The following is an 18,738-nucleotide window of genomic DNA, read 5'->3' as shown; positions in this document are numbered from 1 at the left end:
TTACAGAAAGAAATGTCGAAGTATTGTCTAGAAAATTCTGTATTCCTATGAATCCTTCCAAGACTGAATTTTGCAAATCTGTATTTCTCCCTCTGTCACTATAAGTCTGTATAAATCTCTGCCTTTCTCACTTTTTCTATATAGACTGAGAGATTAATACTCTCCAGATGGCACTGACCCAGGTAAATGATCTGAACAGTCTTGGATGACGCTGTCATTGAAAGAGAAGCTATATCAAAGTAGCTATATCAAAGAAGATATATCAAAGTCAAAGACCTTTGATGTCAATTTATTCAGGTCAATATAAAAGGTTAAAAATGAACCTAGCATCAAATAATTAACTTTTTTGGCTGAAAGTGGATACATTTGCTCTAGAACTTAAAAACTGGTTAAGCTCTAATATATAAATATGTTAATCGGTTATTTGGAAACTGGGCCCCTGCGCCACCTACTTTTCACATATTATGGATATCTTGTTTTCTCCTGGAATCAGGAGGCTGCCTGAGATGGGGACTCTGACTAACTGGATTTCATGAATTTCAACGTCCTCCTTCCCCTTTCCCTCATTTGTATCTCACCTTTCATCGATGCTTCTCATGTTACACAAGTCAGAGCTAAAGGATTAAAATGTACAAAGTAAGACTCCATACGTTTTATAGATTTTTAAATACAAGTTAGCTATAATTACTCTGCAATTGATAGTCTAGTTATCTGAAAAATAGCATTTTAATCAGTTATTTAAAACCTGGTATTTCATTTTTCTGTAGAAATGAACATTATTTATCAGTAATGAAAAATCCTAGTCATGTGGAAAAACTTAATACATCAAATGTTATGTACTTTACTCCTGAGCCCAATCCCCAAGTGTAACACCATTTTGTGATGAAATTTGCTTCAAAATTCACCTTCGGTTTGTAGGTACTCATCTCACTATAATTTTCTGCCTTCTCAAGTCCCTACACCGTCCAGCAACCTCTTATGAATCATAGATGTCTTTCCTGCCCTTGAGAGATACGGTCAAGACAAGGCAGGGGCTCCCTCCAATGTAATGGTGGGTTTGGGTTACCAGCCTCACATAGAGGCAGAGCTGTGGAAGGTGAGCGACATATTCAGGACCTATGATATACATATTTTTCCTGCTAAGGGCTCCCCTCTGCTCTCTGTCCACCAAGACCTTCTCCTGTCCTCTCCTGGCCCATGCATGGGCAATATGATGCTTTCCTCAGGGCTGTGGCTGCTCCCAACTAAGGGTAACAAAACAGACTAGCGGTAAGCAGACTCCTTTTATGACCTGTTTACTTTCCCCTAAATAGATCCAAAAAAGAAAGTAGCATGTTGAGGCTGGAAAAACAAAAATCTTAGCTAAAGTGTCCTGTTAACTCTGTATTGCCAGTAGCCCCTTCTCAGAATAAATTTCACAAATCTCAATACCCGCCCCCCAGCACCCCCCCCCAACCCCGCTTACTCTTATCTATATATATCTCACCTTTCATTGCAGGATTCAGCATAAGTTACTTTTTTCACCTTGCTCTGGTCACAGCTAAAAGATCAGAAATGCACACAGTAAGACTTTACATGTCTCCCTAGACTTATTTTTAAATGCAAATTAACTACAGAAAGAATAGTAGACTTAGTCACTCAGTTTTGTCTGACTCTTTGCACCAATCCCATGGACTATAGACCACCAGGCTCCTCTGTCCATGGCATTCTCCAGATAAGAATACTGGAGTGGGTTGCCATTTCTTTCTCCAGGGGATCTTCCCAACCCAGGGATCTGCAGATTACCTACAATTACTCTAAAATTTGGGCTTCCCAGGTGGCCCAGTGGTAAAGAATCCGCCTGCCAACGCAGAAGACATGGGTTCAATCCCTGGGTCAGAAAGATCCCCTGGAGAAGGAAATGGCAACCCACTCTAGTATTATTGTCTGGAGAACCCCAGGGACAGTGTAGCCTGACGGGCTACAGTCCATGGGGTTGCAAAGAGTCATACACAACTGAGCTCACACACACACACACGTACTCTACAATTTAAAACCTAGTTGTCCCCAAAATAACATTCTAATCAGTCATTTGAAACCTGTAAACCAGGCTTTATATGATTATAATGAAAATCTTGGTCCTATGGGGCGAATAGATCAAGTTTATGGACATTTCTTGACACCTGAGCCCCTTCAGGAGTACAACCTTCTCCCTGCTTCAAAATAAGTTTCTCTCCTTTCTTGGCCCACTTTAGTAAAGCTTTGCACACAGGCATTTGGGTAGCTTCCTAGGGGGTTTGACTGCTCCTAAGAGAGAGAAGGGGCTTCCCTGGTGGCTCAGTGGTAAAGAATCCACCCTCCAATGCAGGAGATACAGCTTCAATCTCCAATCCTTGGAGAAGGGAGAGGCTACCCACTCCAGTATTCTTGCCTGGAAAATCCCATGGACAGAGGAGCCTGGCAGGCTATAGTCCATGGGGTTGCAAAAGAGGCACAACTTAGCGACAAAACAATGAGAGAGAAACAGATGATTAAGAAGCATCTCTGTTATGACCTGTTTCTCTTTTATCCAACAAGATTTAAAAAAAAAAAAAAGATAAGGTACTTACACAGGCTACAGCAAAAAGATTTAGAAATAATGTCAAAGATGCTGTTATATCATGAATACTCCTACAAATGAACCTCTCAAATAGCAACCTCTCTCCCCTTTCCTCTGTTTCTCTCTCTCCTGGGTGCTCTCTCTCTGCATTTATGTGTTTTTTTTTAATACTTTTGTTTAAATCTATCTTTGTTTCTATCTCACATTTCAGTGGTAGGTCCATCAGCGGTAGGTTTTCCTGCTGCCAATTCAGTCAAGGTAGTGCTGAAGGATTAAAAAGGCACATAGTCAGATACCAAATAATTTTCCAGATTAAACTTTTTGGTTCAAATGTTTAAATTATGCTTTAACTTATAAGCTAGATAACCCTTTAAAAACCAGTGTGTAAATCTATTATTTGAGACCTGGTATGTCATTTTCCCCAGAAATGAGGCTTTATGAAAAGTCATATATATTTAATAGGGCTTCCCTGATGGCTCAGCCGTAAAGAATCTGTCTGCAATGAAGGAGACAAGGGTTCAATCCGAGTCGGGAAGATCCCCTAGGGAAGGAATTGACAACCCACTCCAGTATTCTTGCCTGGGAAATTCCATGGGCAGAGGAGTCAGGCAGATTAAGTCCACGGGGTTGCAAAAGAGCTGGACTCAGCAACTATACAACGAATATCTTAAACCTCTTAAAAAGGTAACGACTCAAGATTTAACTTCAGTTCTTTACTACTGAACCTAACCCAATGTATAACAGCCTTTGGGGGTGGAATTTATTTCAAATTCCTTTTGTAAGTACCCATCTTTCTTGACCAACCTAACTTCCTGACTATGTCTGGGTTCTGTAGGAAACCTACTGGTTTTTCCTGCCCTGAGATACGGTCAAGTAACCACAGGTCTGAGTCAGAGTCTCCATCCAAAGTGATCATATCATGGGCTTGGATTTGCATTATCAGCCTCACATGGTGGCTGAATCTGGAGGCTAAGGGACAGATCTGGGTCTATTAGCTCCATTCTTTTCTGTTGAGGCCACCTCTGCTTCCTGTCCACGCTATTACGCTCTTACTATTTATAATTTACTATTATTCTCCTTGCTCCAGACAAGTTTTTCTCTTCCCCTGACCCACTCCAGCAGAGTTTCAGACATGGGCAATCTGATAGTTTCCCAAGACTTTGGCTGCTAGTAACTGAGATGTTAAGATCGGGAGTACGAAGACTCCATGTCTTGTATCTCTTTTTTTACTTAATTTCAAAAGACAAAGAATAGGGATTTCCCCAGTGGTGCAGTGGATAAGAGTCTGCCTGCCAACGCAGGGGTCATGGGTTCTACCCCTGGCCCAGGAAGATCGCACATGTCTTGGAGCAGCTAAGCCCGCGAGTCACAACTACTGAGCCCAAGTGCTGCAACTCCTGAAGCCCGCACGCCCTGGAGTCTGTGCTCTGCAAAAAAAGAAGCCACTGCGGTGAGAAGCCGGCAACCACTAGGGGTAGCAGCTCCTGCTGGCAGCAATGAGAGAAAGCCCGCAAGCAGCAAAGACGACCCAGCACAGTCAAAAAATACATACTTTTTTTTATAAAAGACAAAGAATATTCCACATAGAATCTCATCATGAGAGCACATTAGAAACAGTATCAAGGGAACTCTGTACCGCCATGGGTGCTTCTAAGGGTGAGCATCGCAAATGTTAATCTCTCTGTGTTGAGAGAGATATATTATAATTAAGATACATTATGCATGTATGTACATACATGTGTACATATTATATATGTATTTATTGTATCTCACTTTGCCATTTGGAATCTTGCAGATGACGCTGCTGTCAATTCAGTCAGGGCAGTGCTAAAGGATGAAAAACAGAGATAGCAAGATATCATATGACTTCCAGACTTTTACTTTTTTAGCTCAAATGTGCCACAGTTACTCTTGAACTTAGAAACTGGCTGGATCATAGGAAATACGCATATAAATCAGTTCTTTGGAATCTGATATCTCATTTTCCCTAGAAATGATTCTGCATAGTTGGTAATAAATATTTTTGATCTATCAAAACAGTTAATGACTCAAGAATAAGTGCATGTCTTTACTCCTGAATCTAACCCAACGTACAGCAACCTTTTGGGGTGGCACTTATTTCAAGTTCAACTTCAATTTGCAAGTATACATCCCTCGTTCTCCACATAATTTCCTGTTTCTCAAGTCCCTTCATCACCCTCTAACTCCCCTCTATCACGGTTGTCTTTCCTGGCCCTCAGACACTGTAGATTAACTGCAGGCCTAAATCAGGGGCCCCTTCCATGTGATGTGGGTTTGGCTTTGGGGTACCAGCTTCACATGGTGAAAAGCTCTGGAGGGTCATGGACAACCTGGGTTCTATTAGCTCCATTCTTTTGCTGGAGATTCCTTTGCTCCCTGTCCACAACTAATTCCTCCTTACTTGAAAAAGTTTCTCTCCTCCCTTAACCCAGTCTCGTAGAGTGTCACTCATGGTAATCAAAGGTGACAAACATTAGAATTAAAAAGACCCCCTCTGGGACTTGCCTGGTGGTCCAATGGTTAAGAATATGCCTGCCCATGCAGGGGACACGGGTTCAATCCCTGATCTGGGACAATTCCACACACTGCCGGGCAACTAAAGCCATGCACCACAAGTACTGAACCCATGCATGCTAGAACCTGTGCTCACAATGAGAGAAGCCACTGCTGTGAGAAGCCTGCTCACTGAAATGAAGAGTAGCCCCTGCTCACCGCAACTAGAGAGAAACGCTTGCACAGAAACAAAGACCCAGTGCAGCCAAAAATAAAAATAAAAATTTTTAAAAGACCCCCTTTATGACCTGTCCATCTTTTTTCTACTTCAATTCAAAAGACAGGTGGGAGGGAGGTTTAAGAGCAAGGGGACATATGTATACCTATGGCTGATTCATGTTGATGTATGGCAGAAACCAACACACTATTGTAAAGTAATTCTCCAATTAAAATTAAAAACAAATTTTCTTTCAAGACAAAGAATGTTAGATATAGGATCTTACCATGAGAGAACTTCAGAAACCGTATCAAGGGAACTCTGTGTTCCCATGGATGTTCCTAAAGGTGAACATCAAATCTCAACCTCTCTGTATATGTGTATTATGAATGTATGTGTGTGTGCATATTACATACATATTTATTCATCATGGCTCACTTTGCATTGGAGAGGACTTCAGAGGATGCTGTTGTCAATTTACTCGGGGAAATGCTAAAGGATTAAAAACAGACAAAATAAGATGCCACAGGACTTGTAGACTGCAACCTCTTGAGTTCAGGTTGGCTATAATTGCCCTTGAACTTATAAACTGGATAACTCTTAGAAATTTAGAAAATTCACATGTAAATCAGTTATTTGGAATCTGATATCTCATTTTTCCTAGACATGCTTCCATCTACATTTGTAATAAATATATTTGACCTGTCAAAAAAGTTAATGACTCAAGAATTGGCTGGTAGTTACTAGGAGGAAGGATTCCTCTTATGACCTGCTTCTCTTTTATTCAACTAGATTCAAGAAAGATAGAAAGTTACCAATAGGTGTTACAGTGAGAAGATTTAATAACAATGTCAAAAACACCTTGTCATAGATACCCCTAAGAATGAATTTGAAGATTTCACCTCTTTTTCTTCCATATTTGTGTTTATATATTTGTGTTTGTATTGGTATGAGTATATAAATATGTGTATACATGTACATACAAAATGTATTGATCTTTAAAATTCATTTATATTTCATATTTCATTGGTGGCATCCTCCTAGGTTTCTGATGTCCATTCATTCAGGGCAGTGCTAAAGGATTAAAAAGATACACGGTTCATAGTATTTGCAGGGCAGCAATGGAGATGCAGACATACAGAACAGACTTGTGGACACAAGGGGGAAGGAGAGGGTGGGACGAATGGAGAGAATGGCATGGAAACATATGCATGACCATATGTAAAACAGACAGCCAGCGGGAACTTGCTGTATGACTCAGGAGCTCAAACCCGGTGCTGTGTGACAGCCTAGAGCGTTGGAATGGGGTGGTTCAAGAGGGAGGGGAAATATATATACATATGACTGATTCGTGTTGATGTATGACAGAAACCAACACACTGTTGTAAAGCAATTAACCTTCAGTTAGAAAATAAATTTTAAAAAACTAAAAAAAAATACATGGTTCACACACCACATGTAATTCTAGACTTCCTTTAACCATCATCATGCTGTCTTGATTATCATAGCTTAATACTAAATTAAGTTGGTATTGTCAGTCCTCTGACTTTACTCTTCAATGTCTGGGGGCTATTCTGGGTCTTTTGCCTTCCCTTATAAACTTTAGAATCAGTTTACGAATACCCCAAAAGTAACTTTCTGGGATTTTGATTCAGATTGCATTGAATCTACAATTTGGAAGAATCAACATCTTTACTTCTGAGACTTCCTTTATTGAAGATAAAGTCTCTGCCATTTATTTAGTTCTTTAATTCCATTCATAAGAACTTAGTTTCCTCATATACATCTTGTACATTTTACTGGGTAAATATATATTTAGGTATAAATATATTGGGGGGGTCCTATTTTAAATGGTTCTCTGCTTTTAATTTCAAATTCCACTTGTTTGTTACTGGTATATGGGAAAGTAATCAGTTTTTTATCAATGTATTAAACCAATTAGACAAGATTACAGGACACAAGCTTATTAGGCCCAGAAGATTTTTTTTTTAATCTATTCTTTTGGATTTTTCTTCATAGACAATCATGTCATCTGTGAACAAAGACATTTGTTTCCATTCCATCGTGCATACTTTGATTTCCTTCTCATTGCTCATTACTATAATCCTCCTTGGAATTTTGAGTATGATGTTAAAAAGGAGTGATGGGGCAAGGAGCATCCTTGCCTTGTACCTGTCTCTGCAGAAAAGTTTCAAGTTTCTCACCATCACATATGATGCTACCTGTAGGGGGTTTGGAGAAGGCAATGGCACCCCACTCAAGTACTCTTGCCTGGAAAATCCCATGGATGGAGGAGCCTGGTAGGCTGCAGTCCATAGGGTCGCTGAGGGTCGGACACGACTGAACGACTTCACTTTCACTTTTCACTTTCATGCATTGGAGAAGGAAATGGCACCCCACTCCAGTACTCTTGCCTGGAGAATCCCATGGACGGAAGAGCCTGGTAGGCTGCAGTCCACGGGGTCGCTGAGGGTAGGACACGACTGAGCGACTTCCCTTTCACTTTTCACTTTCATGCATTGGAGAAGGAAATGGCAACCCACTCCAGTGTTCTTGCCTGGAGAATCCCAGGGATGCGGGAGCCTGGTGGGCTGCCGTCTATGGGGTCGCACAGAGTCAGACACAACTGAAGTGACTTAGCAGCAGCAGCAACGGGGGTTTTATGGCTTTTTTTTTTTTTAATCAAGTTGAGAACATTCCTCTCTATTCCTAGTTTGCTGAGGTTTTTTTTTTTTTTTTTAATCATGAGTGTTAGATTTTGTCAAATGATTTTTCTGCATCAATCACTTTTTTCTTTTTAGCCTGTTGATGTGATGGATTACATTGACTGACTTTCAAATGTTGAACCAGCCTTGTCCATCCAAGTCCCACTTGGTCTAGGTATAAAATTTTTTATTAACATTGTAGGATTCAACTTGGCAACATTTTGTTTAGGATTTTTGCCTCTTATGTCCTATGCTTTTATTTTTTTGTAATGTTCTTATCTGGTTTTGGTAATGCTGACTTTAGACAATGAGTTAAATTTTTTCTCTGTGCTTCTACTTCCTGGAACAGTTTAGAAAACTGACATCATTTCTTCCTTGAATGTTTGGTGGAATTGACCAGTGAAGCCATCTAGGCCTAAGGTCTGTTATGGAAGGTTTAGTCACTGATTCAATTTCTTTAACAGATTCCGGCCTATTCAGGATGATCTTTGTATGAGCTTTGGTAGTATCTTTTAAAGCATTACTCCATTTCATGTAAGTTATCAACTTCGTGGGCTTGGAGTTGTTCATAATATTCCTTTATTATCCTTTCAATGTCCTGTGATCAGACATGATGATCTTCATTTCTGACAACAGCAATTTGTGTCTTCTGTCTCTTGTTTCTGTTAGTCTGGCCAAAGAGATACAAACTTTATTGCTTTTCAAAGACCCGGCTTTTGGCTTTGTCAATATTCTCTATTGATTTTTTGATTCCAGTTTCATTGATTTCTGCTCTTTTATTATCTCCTTCCGCTTTTTTTAGGTTTATACTGGTCTTGTTTCCTATGCTGGAAGCTTATTGATTTTAGATCTTTCTTCTTTTTTAATATATGAATCCAGGCTATAAATTTCCCCCTAATTACTGGTTTTGCTGCATTTCACAAATTTTGATAGCTCATGTTTTCATTTAGTTCAAAATATTTTAAAATTTCTCATGAGACTTCTGCTTTGACCCATGTGTTACTGAGAAGTATGCTGTTTAACCTCCAAGAATTTGGGGGCTTGCAAGCTATCTTTCTGTTACAGACTTCTAACTTCACTGTGGTCTGACAGCAAATTTTGTGTGATTCCTCTTCTTTTAAATTTACTAAGGTGGGTTTCATGTCCCAGAATGTGATCTATATTGGTGAATGTTTCATGTGAGCTTAAGAAGAATATATTGAGTTGGCAAAAAAATTTGTTCAGGCTTTTCCACAGGCTGTCATGGAAAAATCTGAATGAACTTCTGGGCCAACCCAACATTCTCTGCTCTTGTTAAATGAGCTATTCTATAAATGTCAATTAGATGCAGTTGACTGAAGGTGCTGTTCAGTGCCACTATCTTTATTCTCCATAGTTATCCCTTTTCTTCTTGCCTCAGCATAAACCCTATCTCCCCAATGATGATATCCACCAACAGTTCCCACCCTTCAAAACTTCACACTGACTTATTCCTATGGATTACCAAAGTTAGGGGCTTCCCTGATGGCTCAGATGTTAAAGACTCTGCCCACAATGTGGGAGACCAAGGTTTGATGGTTGAGTTGAGAAGATCCCTTGGAGAAGGGAATGGCGACCCACACCAGTATTCTTGCCCAGAGAATTCCATGGACAGGGGAGACTGGCAAGTCCACGGGGTCACAAAGGGTTGGACACAAGTGACTAACACTTTTACGGAAATTAACATCTTCATTACCACCATCAAGAAGAATTGTTCTATTTTACTTTAAATACCAATAGAGAAACATCTCATTAATGATAGTCTATATGGAATAGTGATATAATGAATTTATCTGAATAAAGATTCCTCGAATCTAAAATACATAGTAAACATAACTTACTGAATTTCCTATCTTTATAGAAACAATTCTAGATCATTGTCCAGAAAATTCTTCATTGCCATGGATAATCTCAAGACTAAATGTCTCCACCCCATCCTCCTGGACCCCTCACCCCTCAATAAATACCTCACCTTTCATAGATGGCATCATCATAGGCTCCTGATGTCAGTTCAACTGAGTTATCTCTAAGGAATTAAAAGCATACCATCAAACTCGAAATGACTTCATAGAGTTAACTAGTTACAAATAGTCTTCAATTTGTAAACTGATTTTTAACTCGAAAGATCTGATTGAAATTTAGTTATCTGGCAATCAGTATTTCAATTTTCACTACAAACAGGGCTTTATTAAAGTTGTAATGAGACCTTAGGGCTGTCTAAGCAGCCTGGCAAAGTACAATTCTTTACCTCTAAACCTAACTCTATGTCTAACTGCATCAAGGTTGCGTTTACTTAAAATTCAGCTTCAGTGTGCAGGTCTACTATCTTCCAGCCCCTTCTAAGTTCCTGATTATCAAGTCCCTCCCCTGCATCCTTACTTTTCTCGTATCCTGTAGTCCTTTCCTCAGTTTGGTTTAAAGAGCTACAAGCCTGGGGCAGGGACTCTCCAACATGAGGGTGGGTTTACAGTTGGGACACCAGCTTTAGATGGGAGCAGAGCCCTGGAGGGTGAGGGCTAGAGCCAAAATCTATTAGGGTTTGCTCCTTTCTGCCTCCTTCTTCCTCCTCTCCTGGCGCTCTGTAGCAGTCTCTCACACACTTCTTATAGTTTCCCAAGAGTTTTGGCTACTAGTTAATCAGGGTCACAAACAGACTATTAGTAAGGATTCTCCCACTTATGATCTCTTTTTTCCCATCTAGACCCCTAAATAAAGTTACTTATAAGAACATCCAGTCTTTTATGAAAAGAAACCTTCCTTGGCCATCAACACTCCCAATACCTTTTCACCACCCACATCACGCACCTCTTGTCAGCGTTGCCAGAGGAGCCTAAAGAGGCATCCATAACTCTGCCAAAGAGTGGAAAAAACATACAAAAATATAAAGTCAGACAGTATGGAAGGCAATTAGTTTTTTCTTTCCAATAGAATTTCAGGACATGAAATGTAAACTCATGAATATGGAAAAAATTGAAGAAAGAGTTTCAGGGTACAGCACTGGACTTCTTGAGACCACACCTGGGCTATGTGTGTTTGTGAATATACTAGAGAGAGAAGGAAAGAAGGGAGGTATAGCATTAATTACTAAACCTTTCTTTCCCATTTCACAAACCATTCACACACTTGGGAATCAATCTGGGAAACTAGAAAGAGCTGAGAGTGTACAAATGGGGAGATGGATCCAGTTGATAACTAGTAAAGGGATACAGGAAAAAAGAAAAGAAAATGCCAGAATTACAAATATTCCAATGCCAAGGACTTGTCCCTGGTCACCATTTGGTAGAGAAGAAACAGGTAAGTAGGTCAAGGATGGCCTATATAAAACTTTAATTTTTTTTTCTGACCTGGAAGTAGAGCATATTTATAATGATTCCTTTTTATTCTTCTCTGAATTATTCCAAAAAGATACCTGGTTATATTATCCAAAATCAAGACTTCCCACCACCGAATCACTGGCTTTATTAATTTAACCTCTCTACAACTCAATTTCCTCATGTGTAAAATAAGACACATGAAAATGCACTTTGCATCCGTCAACTTCAGCAAATCATACTGAATAGTCACCATTTCACAAACATTGGTTTTTAGGCAGCCTACCTTCTTCAAATGTCATGTCCCCAAAACTCAGTATATATTTTAAATTTCAAAAACACCTCACGATTCTAAAGTAATAACACTTCCATAATTCCCTGGGAAATGGTGGGTTTCTATCCAAGATGAGAAACAGCCCGAAACTACTGATACCAAAGTCAAATGAAAGTATGGATTCCAAGAACTAACAAACCCTGGAAGGCCAAGCAGTACCTTAGCTGGTGGACAGACAGGGGCAGTCTGGAGTAGCCCAGTGGGAGGGGAAATTTTAAGTTCAGTTCATGCCTTTCCCTTGAGTTGCTTGGAGACAATCAATGCGTTCTCAGAAACCAGTAGCAATTACCCAGATGTTGTTACTATAAAACGAGGGTAGCAGGGGTTTCCTGGTGGTCCCGTGAGTAAGAATCCCTCTGCCAATGCAGGGGACGCAGGAAGATCCTACATGCCTCGGGGCAACTAAGCCTGTGCACCACAACGGCTGATCCTGCACTCGGCAGCGTAAAAGCCACTGCAGTGAGATACCTGCACACACTAGAAAAACCACCCCCCCGCTCACTTCAACTAGAGAAAGCCGGAGTGCAGCAACGAGACCCAGCGCAGCCATAGATAAATAGGCAAAAGTGTTGGAAAGAAAAATCAAAAGAGGGTAACATTAGGTTAGCTGATGAAAACAGGGAGGGGCCGAAGAGCAATACTTCATCCTCCCCCTCCACCGCCCTCCCATCTCCAAAGCTCCAAATAACAACCTAGGGTGACTGCCTTCTCCAAAGTTTCCTTGCCCAGAGCTTAAAGGTGACGGTATGAATTGATGCTTTCGAATTGTGGTGCTGGAGAAGACTCTTGAGAATTCCTTGGACAGCAAGAAGATCCAACCAGTCAATCCTAAAGGAAATCAACCCTGAATATTCATTGGAAGGACTAAGGCTGAAGCTGAAGCCCCAATACTTGGGCCACATGGTGCAAAGAGCTGACTCATTGGAAAAGACCCTGAGGCTGGGAAAGAGTGAAGGCAAAAGGAGAAGGGGACAGCAGAGGATGAGATGGTTAGATAGCATCCTTGACTCAATGGACAAGAATCTGAGCAAACTCCAGGAAGATTCCACATGCCACGGAGCAAGTAAGCCCATGTGCCACAACTGTTGAGCCTGCGCCTTAGAGCCTGCGCTCTGCAACAAGAGAAGCCACCGCAAGGAGAAGCCCATGCACGGCAACTAGAGGGTAGCCCCTGCTCACAGTAACTAGAGAAAGCCCGAGTAGCAACAAAGACCCAGTGCAGTCAAACAGAAATAAAATTATTAAATAAGAGAAAGAAAAAACCCCAGAGGAAACATTACATGTCAAAGTAGAATTGTTGGATATCAAGGATCCATTCATGGGATATTAAGTAGTTTGGGTACGTGTGAAAAGCAAAATAGACTTGGAAAGTGAGATTGAGAAACTCCCAGAAAATAGTAGAAAAGAATCAAGTCAATGGATATGTTCTTATCCTCCATATCTAACATCTGGAATACAGACTTCTGAGCATGAGAAAACATGGAACAGAAAAGGCTGAGAAAAAATAAAGATAAATTTCCCCAAATTATGCCAAGAAATTGTCTTTCACCTTACATTTTTTTTCAAATGTACAATCCAGGGATTTAATCAATTATAGAACATTTTCATCCCCACAATGAGATCCCTTCTGTTCATTTATAATTAATCCTGTTCCCACCCCTAGCCAACTGTGAATCTACTTTGTCTCCATAGATTTGTCTTTCCTAGACATTTCATATAAGTGGAATCACACAATTTACGATCTCTTGTATCTGACTCATTTCACGTCACAAAATGTTTGAGGCTCACCCATGACATAACATGGATGCAGTCTACTCCTTGTAATTGTTGAATTGTAATCCCAATGTTCACTTTACAAATATTTAAATGGTATTTACTAAAAAGTGCCAGGCATTATGCTGATACTTTCCAAATGCTATTGCAATTGGTTCTCAACACATCTTTTGAGATAGTTACTATTTTTCATGGATAGTTACAATTCATGGATCTCAAAAATTTGTATATTTCCAACATCCATTAAGCTGATTTGAAAATCTCACTAATAAAAATGCATTAGCAGGAATTAGCAATGTTTCAGGTTTTAATGGAGATGGAACAACTGAAGCCCTTGTGGCCGTCCCTGGAAATGTTCACCACCCTAGACAGAACTTCCTCCAGTAAAGCAACCAGTCACCCCTAGAGGAGAAGTTTACAGGGACTATGACTGTCACGTGTATATTATTACTGGTACACTGCTTCAGCTGTGGTATTTTTTAAGGAAAACACAGGTATACAACAAGGTCTTTAAATTTTGAATTTGCCAATTCATTTGCATACAGTTTACATTTATTATAAAAGAAGGTACAGGTATATTCCCTATTCTATAAAGGGCTGAGAATTGTGCTTAAAATTCAGCAAATTTGAATCTTATCACTTACTTATTTTTTGGATGCATGAGCCAGGCACTTAAAGAATTCTTCTTTAATCCCTGCATGGTTTGTTTCGTGGTTGAATTTAATCTACAGTTAATCTAAGAAAAGCAAAAGCACACATCCATTATATATTTGATATGTTTAAAACACATATGATATCCCCCCAACTCGGAAGAAAGTCACACATAGGACTCACTAGGTAAGGATCAGCATTTCTGAAGTCTTGAATCCACAAATACAAAATCTGCAATACTGTGCAATTTTATACATTCTGTGAAACACGCATTGTGCATTTGCCCTTAGAATTTTAGCTCAAAAAATAGAGGAAAACATTTTGTGTGTGTGTTCAATAAAATTTAAGTTTAGCTCAAGCACAGTTCAGTTCAGTTGCTCAATCATGTTCGAATCTTTGCAACACCATGGACTGCAGCATGTCAGGCTTCCCTGTCTATCACAAACTCCCAGAGCTTTCTCGAATTCATGTCCATCCAGTCAGTTATGCCATCCAACCATCTCATCCTCTGTCGTCCCCTTCTCCTCCTGCCTTCAATCATTCCCAGCATCAGGATTTTTTCCAATGAGTCAGTTCTTTGCATCAGGTGGCCAAAGGACTGGAGCTCAAGCACAGGACTCTTAAAAAAAAATTACCCACTTGCTACCCGGGACCCAGAAAGTGAAACAAAACCATTTCAAACCAATTTTACATCAGAGTGACTTATATTTCCATCCTAGAATATTCTCTGTAGAATAAATCACAGGAATGAGCAAGCAAAAAAATGTGAACCTCAGCATTTCACAGGGCAGATTTCATGCACAAAAACTGTAAGTCACAGAATAAAAGCCACTGCCAAGTATTAATACATCGCCAAGTTAACAAGTAGTAATATTATGTCCACCTGAGGCAAGCAGAAATGTGCCACAAGCCCCTCAATTCTGGGCAAGGAGAGAAAAATAAACAAATAGAACAAAATCTTTCCCCTACAACAGACCAGTTTGTGCATCAGTGTTGATTTTGAGGCTTGGGGTCCAGCCATCTGTGAACTCCAAACCTTTGAGGGACGCTAGCTCATGCGCAGTGGGAGTATGAAGCCCCAAGTTTGGACGCTGTGGCCCCGAGAGCCCGGATGGCCATGGGAGAGCCAGCCTGGCTCTGGGGGCCGCCCCCTTCCTGCTGGCACGGCATCCGCTTACCTGCAGGCAAGGCTGCTGTAGCGGAGGTGCTGCATCCTGGACGGAGCTGGGGCTGTGGGGGGGTGGGGCGCATTCTGTGACTTGGGTACTTTTCCTAAGCAGGAGCGAACTTTACTCAAGATCCTGGTAGCAATTTCTCTCCTACTGCCTTTCAGGATAATGCCTCCCCCTGCCACATCCTGCTTTCCTATTTTTTAATGTCCCCAGATCAAGTGCGGTAAATCCAATCTCAGCCCAATTCCTGCCAGCCACAAAGTTACTGTTAGTTGCTCCTACAGAAGCCTAGTGCCCCCAGTCCCTCCACCCTCATGACCCCTGAGGGTGAGATAGGGGGCTCCGCAAATGCCCTGGGAGGGGAGAGGAATGTTAATTAGGGTTCCCCACAGCTAAGCACAAGGCAAGCCTTCCTGTCAGCGGGCCCAAAGACCCCCATCCTGACCCTTCTCCTGATCCTTCCTCCTCCCTGCACCCTCCATCTGTCCCTGTAAAATGTTCTACTCCTCTTACTCTGTGAAGGTGGAAGGGCAACATTAGCTACATAAAGAGCAGAGGGTGTGATGGGACGTCCTCAGCCAGAGGCCCCCACCCTAGGTCTTTACCTGCTGCTGCTAACAAGACAGTACTAGAATAAGAACCCTGTGTCCATGGCAACCCTAGACAACAGATTCCAGGTGGTCCTGAGATGTAGTAGAGTGAGGAATACAATGAACTTGGTTCCAGGCGGCAGGGACTTAAAAAGAGACTTTTCCTTAAAGACTAGGGGTACCAAGATCAAAGATCCCAGGATAAGCATCTCAGAGCAGATCTTCTCTGCTGTTACTTTCCCTTTTGCATCTAACGAAGGGGCTCCTTCTTCCATATTCTGATTCTGAAGATTAGATTGAGGTTTTGGCTTCCCCATAGGTTGGCAAGAATGACCAGCGAGCTGAATATTTTCTGGCTAATATTAACTTTAAGTAAAATAGATTGATATAGGAATAAGTTGATATAGGAATGAGGAGCACAAAAATTCATTTTACTCAAGCTATCAATTCGTAAGATTGAAAAGAAGCAGTCAAATATTAGTTGTAAATTAAAACTATACCCATTTTCCTGGTAGAGTAAATCTGAAAGGTATAAACAAATACCAAACGAATGAAAACAAATACGGAAAAAAAGCTTTTACGCTTCAGGTTTTTTTTTTTTTTTTTGGTGGGATCTTAGTTCCCTGACCAGGGATTGAACCCAGGCCATGGAAGAAAAAGTACTAAGTCCTAACTGGTGGATTCCCAGCGAATTTCTGGGGAAAAAAAAAGTTTTTAAAACCTTAGTGAAACATTAGCAATTTTGTATGGAAACTACAATATAAAAATTACCCCCAAAAGAAGAATAAAGATCAGTTTGACAGTCTGTATTGGTACATGTTATGAAGCTGTAAGTGGTCAGTTGAAGAGATAGAAAAGAGATTAAAGTCATATTAATTTAGTAGTATATCTATAAAGCACTTTGCCAATTACAAAAATTAATAAAACATGGTCACTGACTTCAGTGTCAGATTGACGACCTTAAGGCCAGACCATTTTGAAATATGCCAAGCATCCTACTTTCTGTGAGAAAGACCTGCCCTTCACCAGAGCCTCATCTGACCTTGAAGAAGGACAGTAACACAACCCCAGCCCCTCCAGCTTTTCTGTCTCACACAAGAGAATTAAAAAAGACCAAGAAACTCTTCTGAAGATCACAGCCCTTGTTTATGTTTTAATTTTTTGTTGTTGAAAACTAGACTTTTAAAGTAAATGTAATAACTAAAAATCAGATTTTCCCTTTTCTCTAGGGTTTATTGCTGTTGTTTGTTGTTAAAGTGATTTTTCTGAACTCTGTTCTTTGTACAGTATGACCACTAAAGTCAGCTTGGTCAGGTAGTAATTAGAGATTCCCTCAGGTGCCCAGAACCGGTAAGTCTCTCAGTGGTTACCATTCCAGAAAGAGAAAATGGCTCCAGGCACCATCTTGTGTCTGTCTGTCTGTCTGTCTGTCTCTCTCTCTCTCTGTCTTCTCCCTTCTGTGCTGCCTGCTCCTCCTCTCTACCCTCACTTCCCCACACTAATTCTTGCTTAACTTTGCTTTTTCTCTTCAACTCTACCCCCCCTCTCCCTTTTCCTCTGAACTTTTCAGAACCCATCCCTTTAAAATTAGGCCTACTGAGGATCCAGAGACCAAACCCTTTAATTTCTTCTACTCTCTGAACGAAAGCTGAACTTTGAGCTATAGTCATAGATTTTTTCCCCCCACAGTAACCCAAAGAACCTCAGAGACTTGCAGAGGAATTTATGTTACTCAAATTTAGCAACCTGGTATCTCTGACTTTTACCAGCCAGTTCATAGGCTTCTTGGCTAAGGATAGGCCCAGCATTGAATTAAAACTGCTAACTGGGAAAATGCTGAAAGGTACCTAGAAATACAACTGGTAAAGCATTACTGAACCAAGGTTGTTTGCCCAGCATGCAGCAAGCCATATGCTGAGACACCGAAGTTTGCAGCAAAGAAAGGGTTTACTTACAAGGTAGCCGAGCGAGAAGATGGAAGTCTCAAATTCACTTCCTCAAAGGCGAGGGGCTGGGGGTATTCTTTGGGATAAAACTGAAGCTAATTGGAGACAATAAAATGTGAGCTGACCTTCATTCTGGCCTAGACAGAACTAAGCTACGGGCTTCTTCACAATAGGTATACTCAGAACATGCTCTGCGGATGGAGTGTTCAGCCCTCTGAAGGCGAAAGGTCACGGAGCATGCCCAGTTGAAGGGTCAGGGGTCTTAACTAGTTAGAGCTCAAATTGGGCTCAGCTGATTTCAAGTTCTGGAAAACAACTCAGGCAAACCTCTTATTGTTTAGGCCACTTGACTCTTGGAGGATCTGCACGTTTTTATAAAAACAATTAAAAGGAACTTAATCAGTGGAAGCAGGTTTCAGGTGTAACAGATCTGATGACTACCTTCTGTTTCAAAACGATCCTGCTAAGTCATTCGCTCAGGCTCAACAATCACTAGATGGCTTCCTGGAGCAATTCCTAGGGTTTTGCCAAAGTCTGTTGAACAAATTTCAGGCTTGCAGACAAAAATCTGATAAGCCTGTTCATGACTATTACAGTCGATTTCATATAGTTTTAAATGATAATTCTGACCTTCCTTCAGATGCTAATTCTAATCAGGTAGATTTTCACTCTATTTGTTTACAGGCTAAACCAGGACATTTCCCTGCTAGTAAAAAGGACCAAGAGAAATAGGAAACTATGTCCACTCCAAATTTAATTAATCTGGCAAACCATCTCTCTTGAGTACTACGGGAGTCACCGAAGTGGAAGGCCACCAAAAATCTTAATCTTCAACTCCAGCAAATGAAAAGCAAGACCCTCCTAATTTCCTAGGATGGCAGAGAGCCAGGACTTTGGGAAAGAGACACTTAAACTCTTTGGGCACTTGT

General features: G+C 40.7%; 1 protein-coding gene across 35 annotated transcripts in view; it reads right to left on the bottom strand.

Moving 5' to 3' along the window:
- LOC129624399 (phosphatidylinositol 3,4,5-trisphosphate 3-phosphatase TPTE2-like) overlaps positions 1-18,117 on the bottom strand; it is a 60,696-nt gene extending 42,579 nt beyond the window's left edge. For 3 of the 35 annotated variants that reach the window (XM_055542248.1, XM_055542251.1, XM_055542254.1), the window contains exons 1-9: positions 17,819-18,105; positions 14,095-14,186; positions 10,838-10,882; positions 10,005-10,058; positions 5,748-5,801; positions 4,352-4,405; positions 2,783-2,842; positions 1,487-1,540; positions 579-614 (exon numbers count right to left, since the gene is read on the bottom strand). In XM_055542248.1, the coding sequence (XP_055398223.1) occupies positions 579-614; positions 1,487-1,540; positions 2,783-2,842; positions 4,352-4,405; positions 5,748-5,801; positions 10,005-10,058; positions 10,838-10,882; positions 14,095-14,150 (413 nt within the window). In that variant the 5' untranslated portion in view covers positions 14,151-14,186; positions 17,819-18,105. Of the gene's footprint in view, positions 1-578; positions 615-1,486; positions 1,541-2,782; positions 2,843-4,351; positions 4,406-5,747; positions 5,802-10,004; positions 10,059-10,837; positions 10,883-14,094; positions 14,187-15,279; positions 15,332-17,818 lie in introns of all 35 variants that reach the window. The other 32 variants (XM_055542257.1, XM_055542260.1, XM_055542264.1 and 29 more) reach the window with 28 other exon arrangements.
- Between the last annotated feature and the right edge of the window lie 621 nt (positions 18,118-18,738).

The sequence above is a fragment of the Bubalus kerabau genome, chromosome 12 (assembly GCF_029407905.1).
Source record: "Bubalus kerabau isolate K-KA32 ecotype Philippines breed swamp buffalo chromosome 12, PCC_UOA_SB_1v2, whole genome shotgun sequence".
Classification (NCBI taxonomy): Eukaryota; Metazoa; Chordata; class Mammalia; order Artiodactyla; family Bovidae; genus Bubalus; species Bubalus kerabau.
This window is presented reverse-complemented; position numbering and strand designations above follow the sequence as displayed.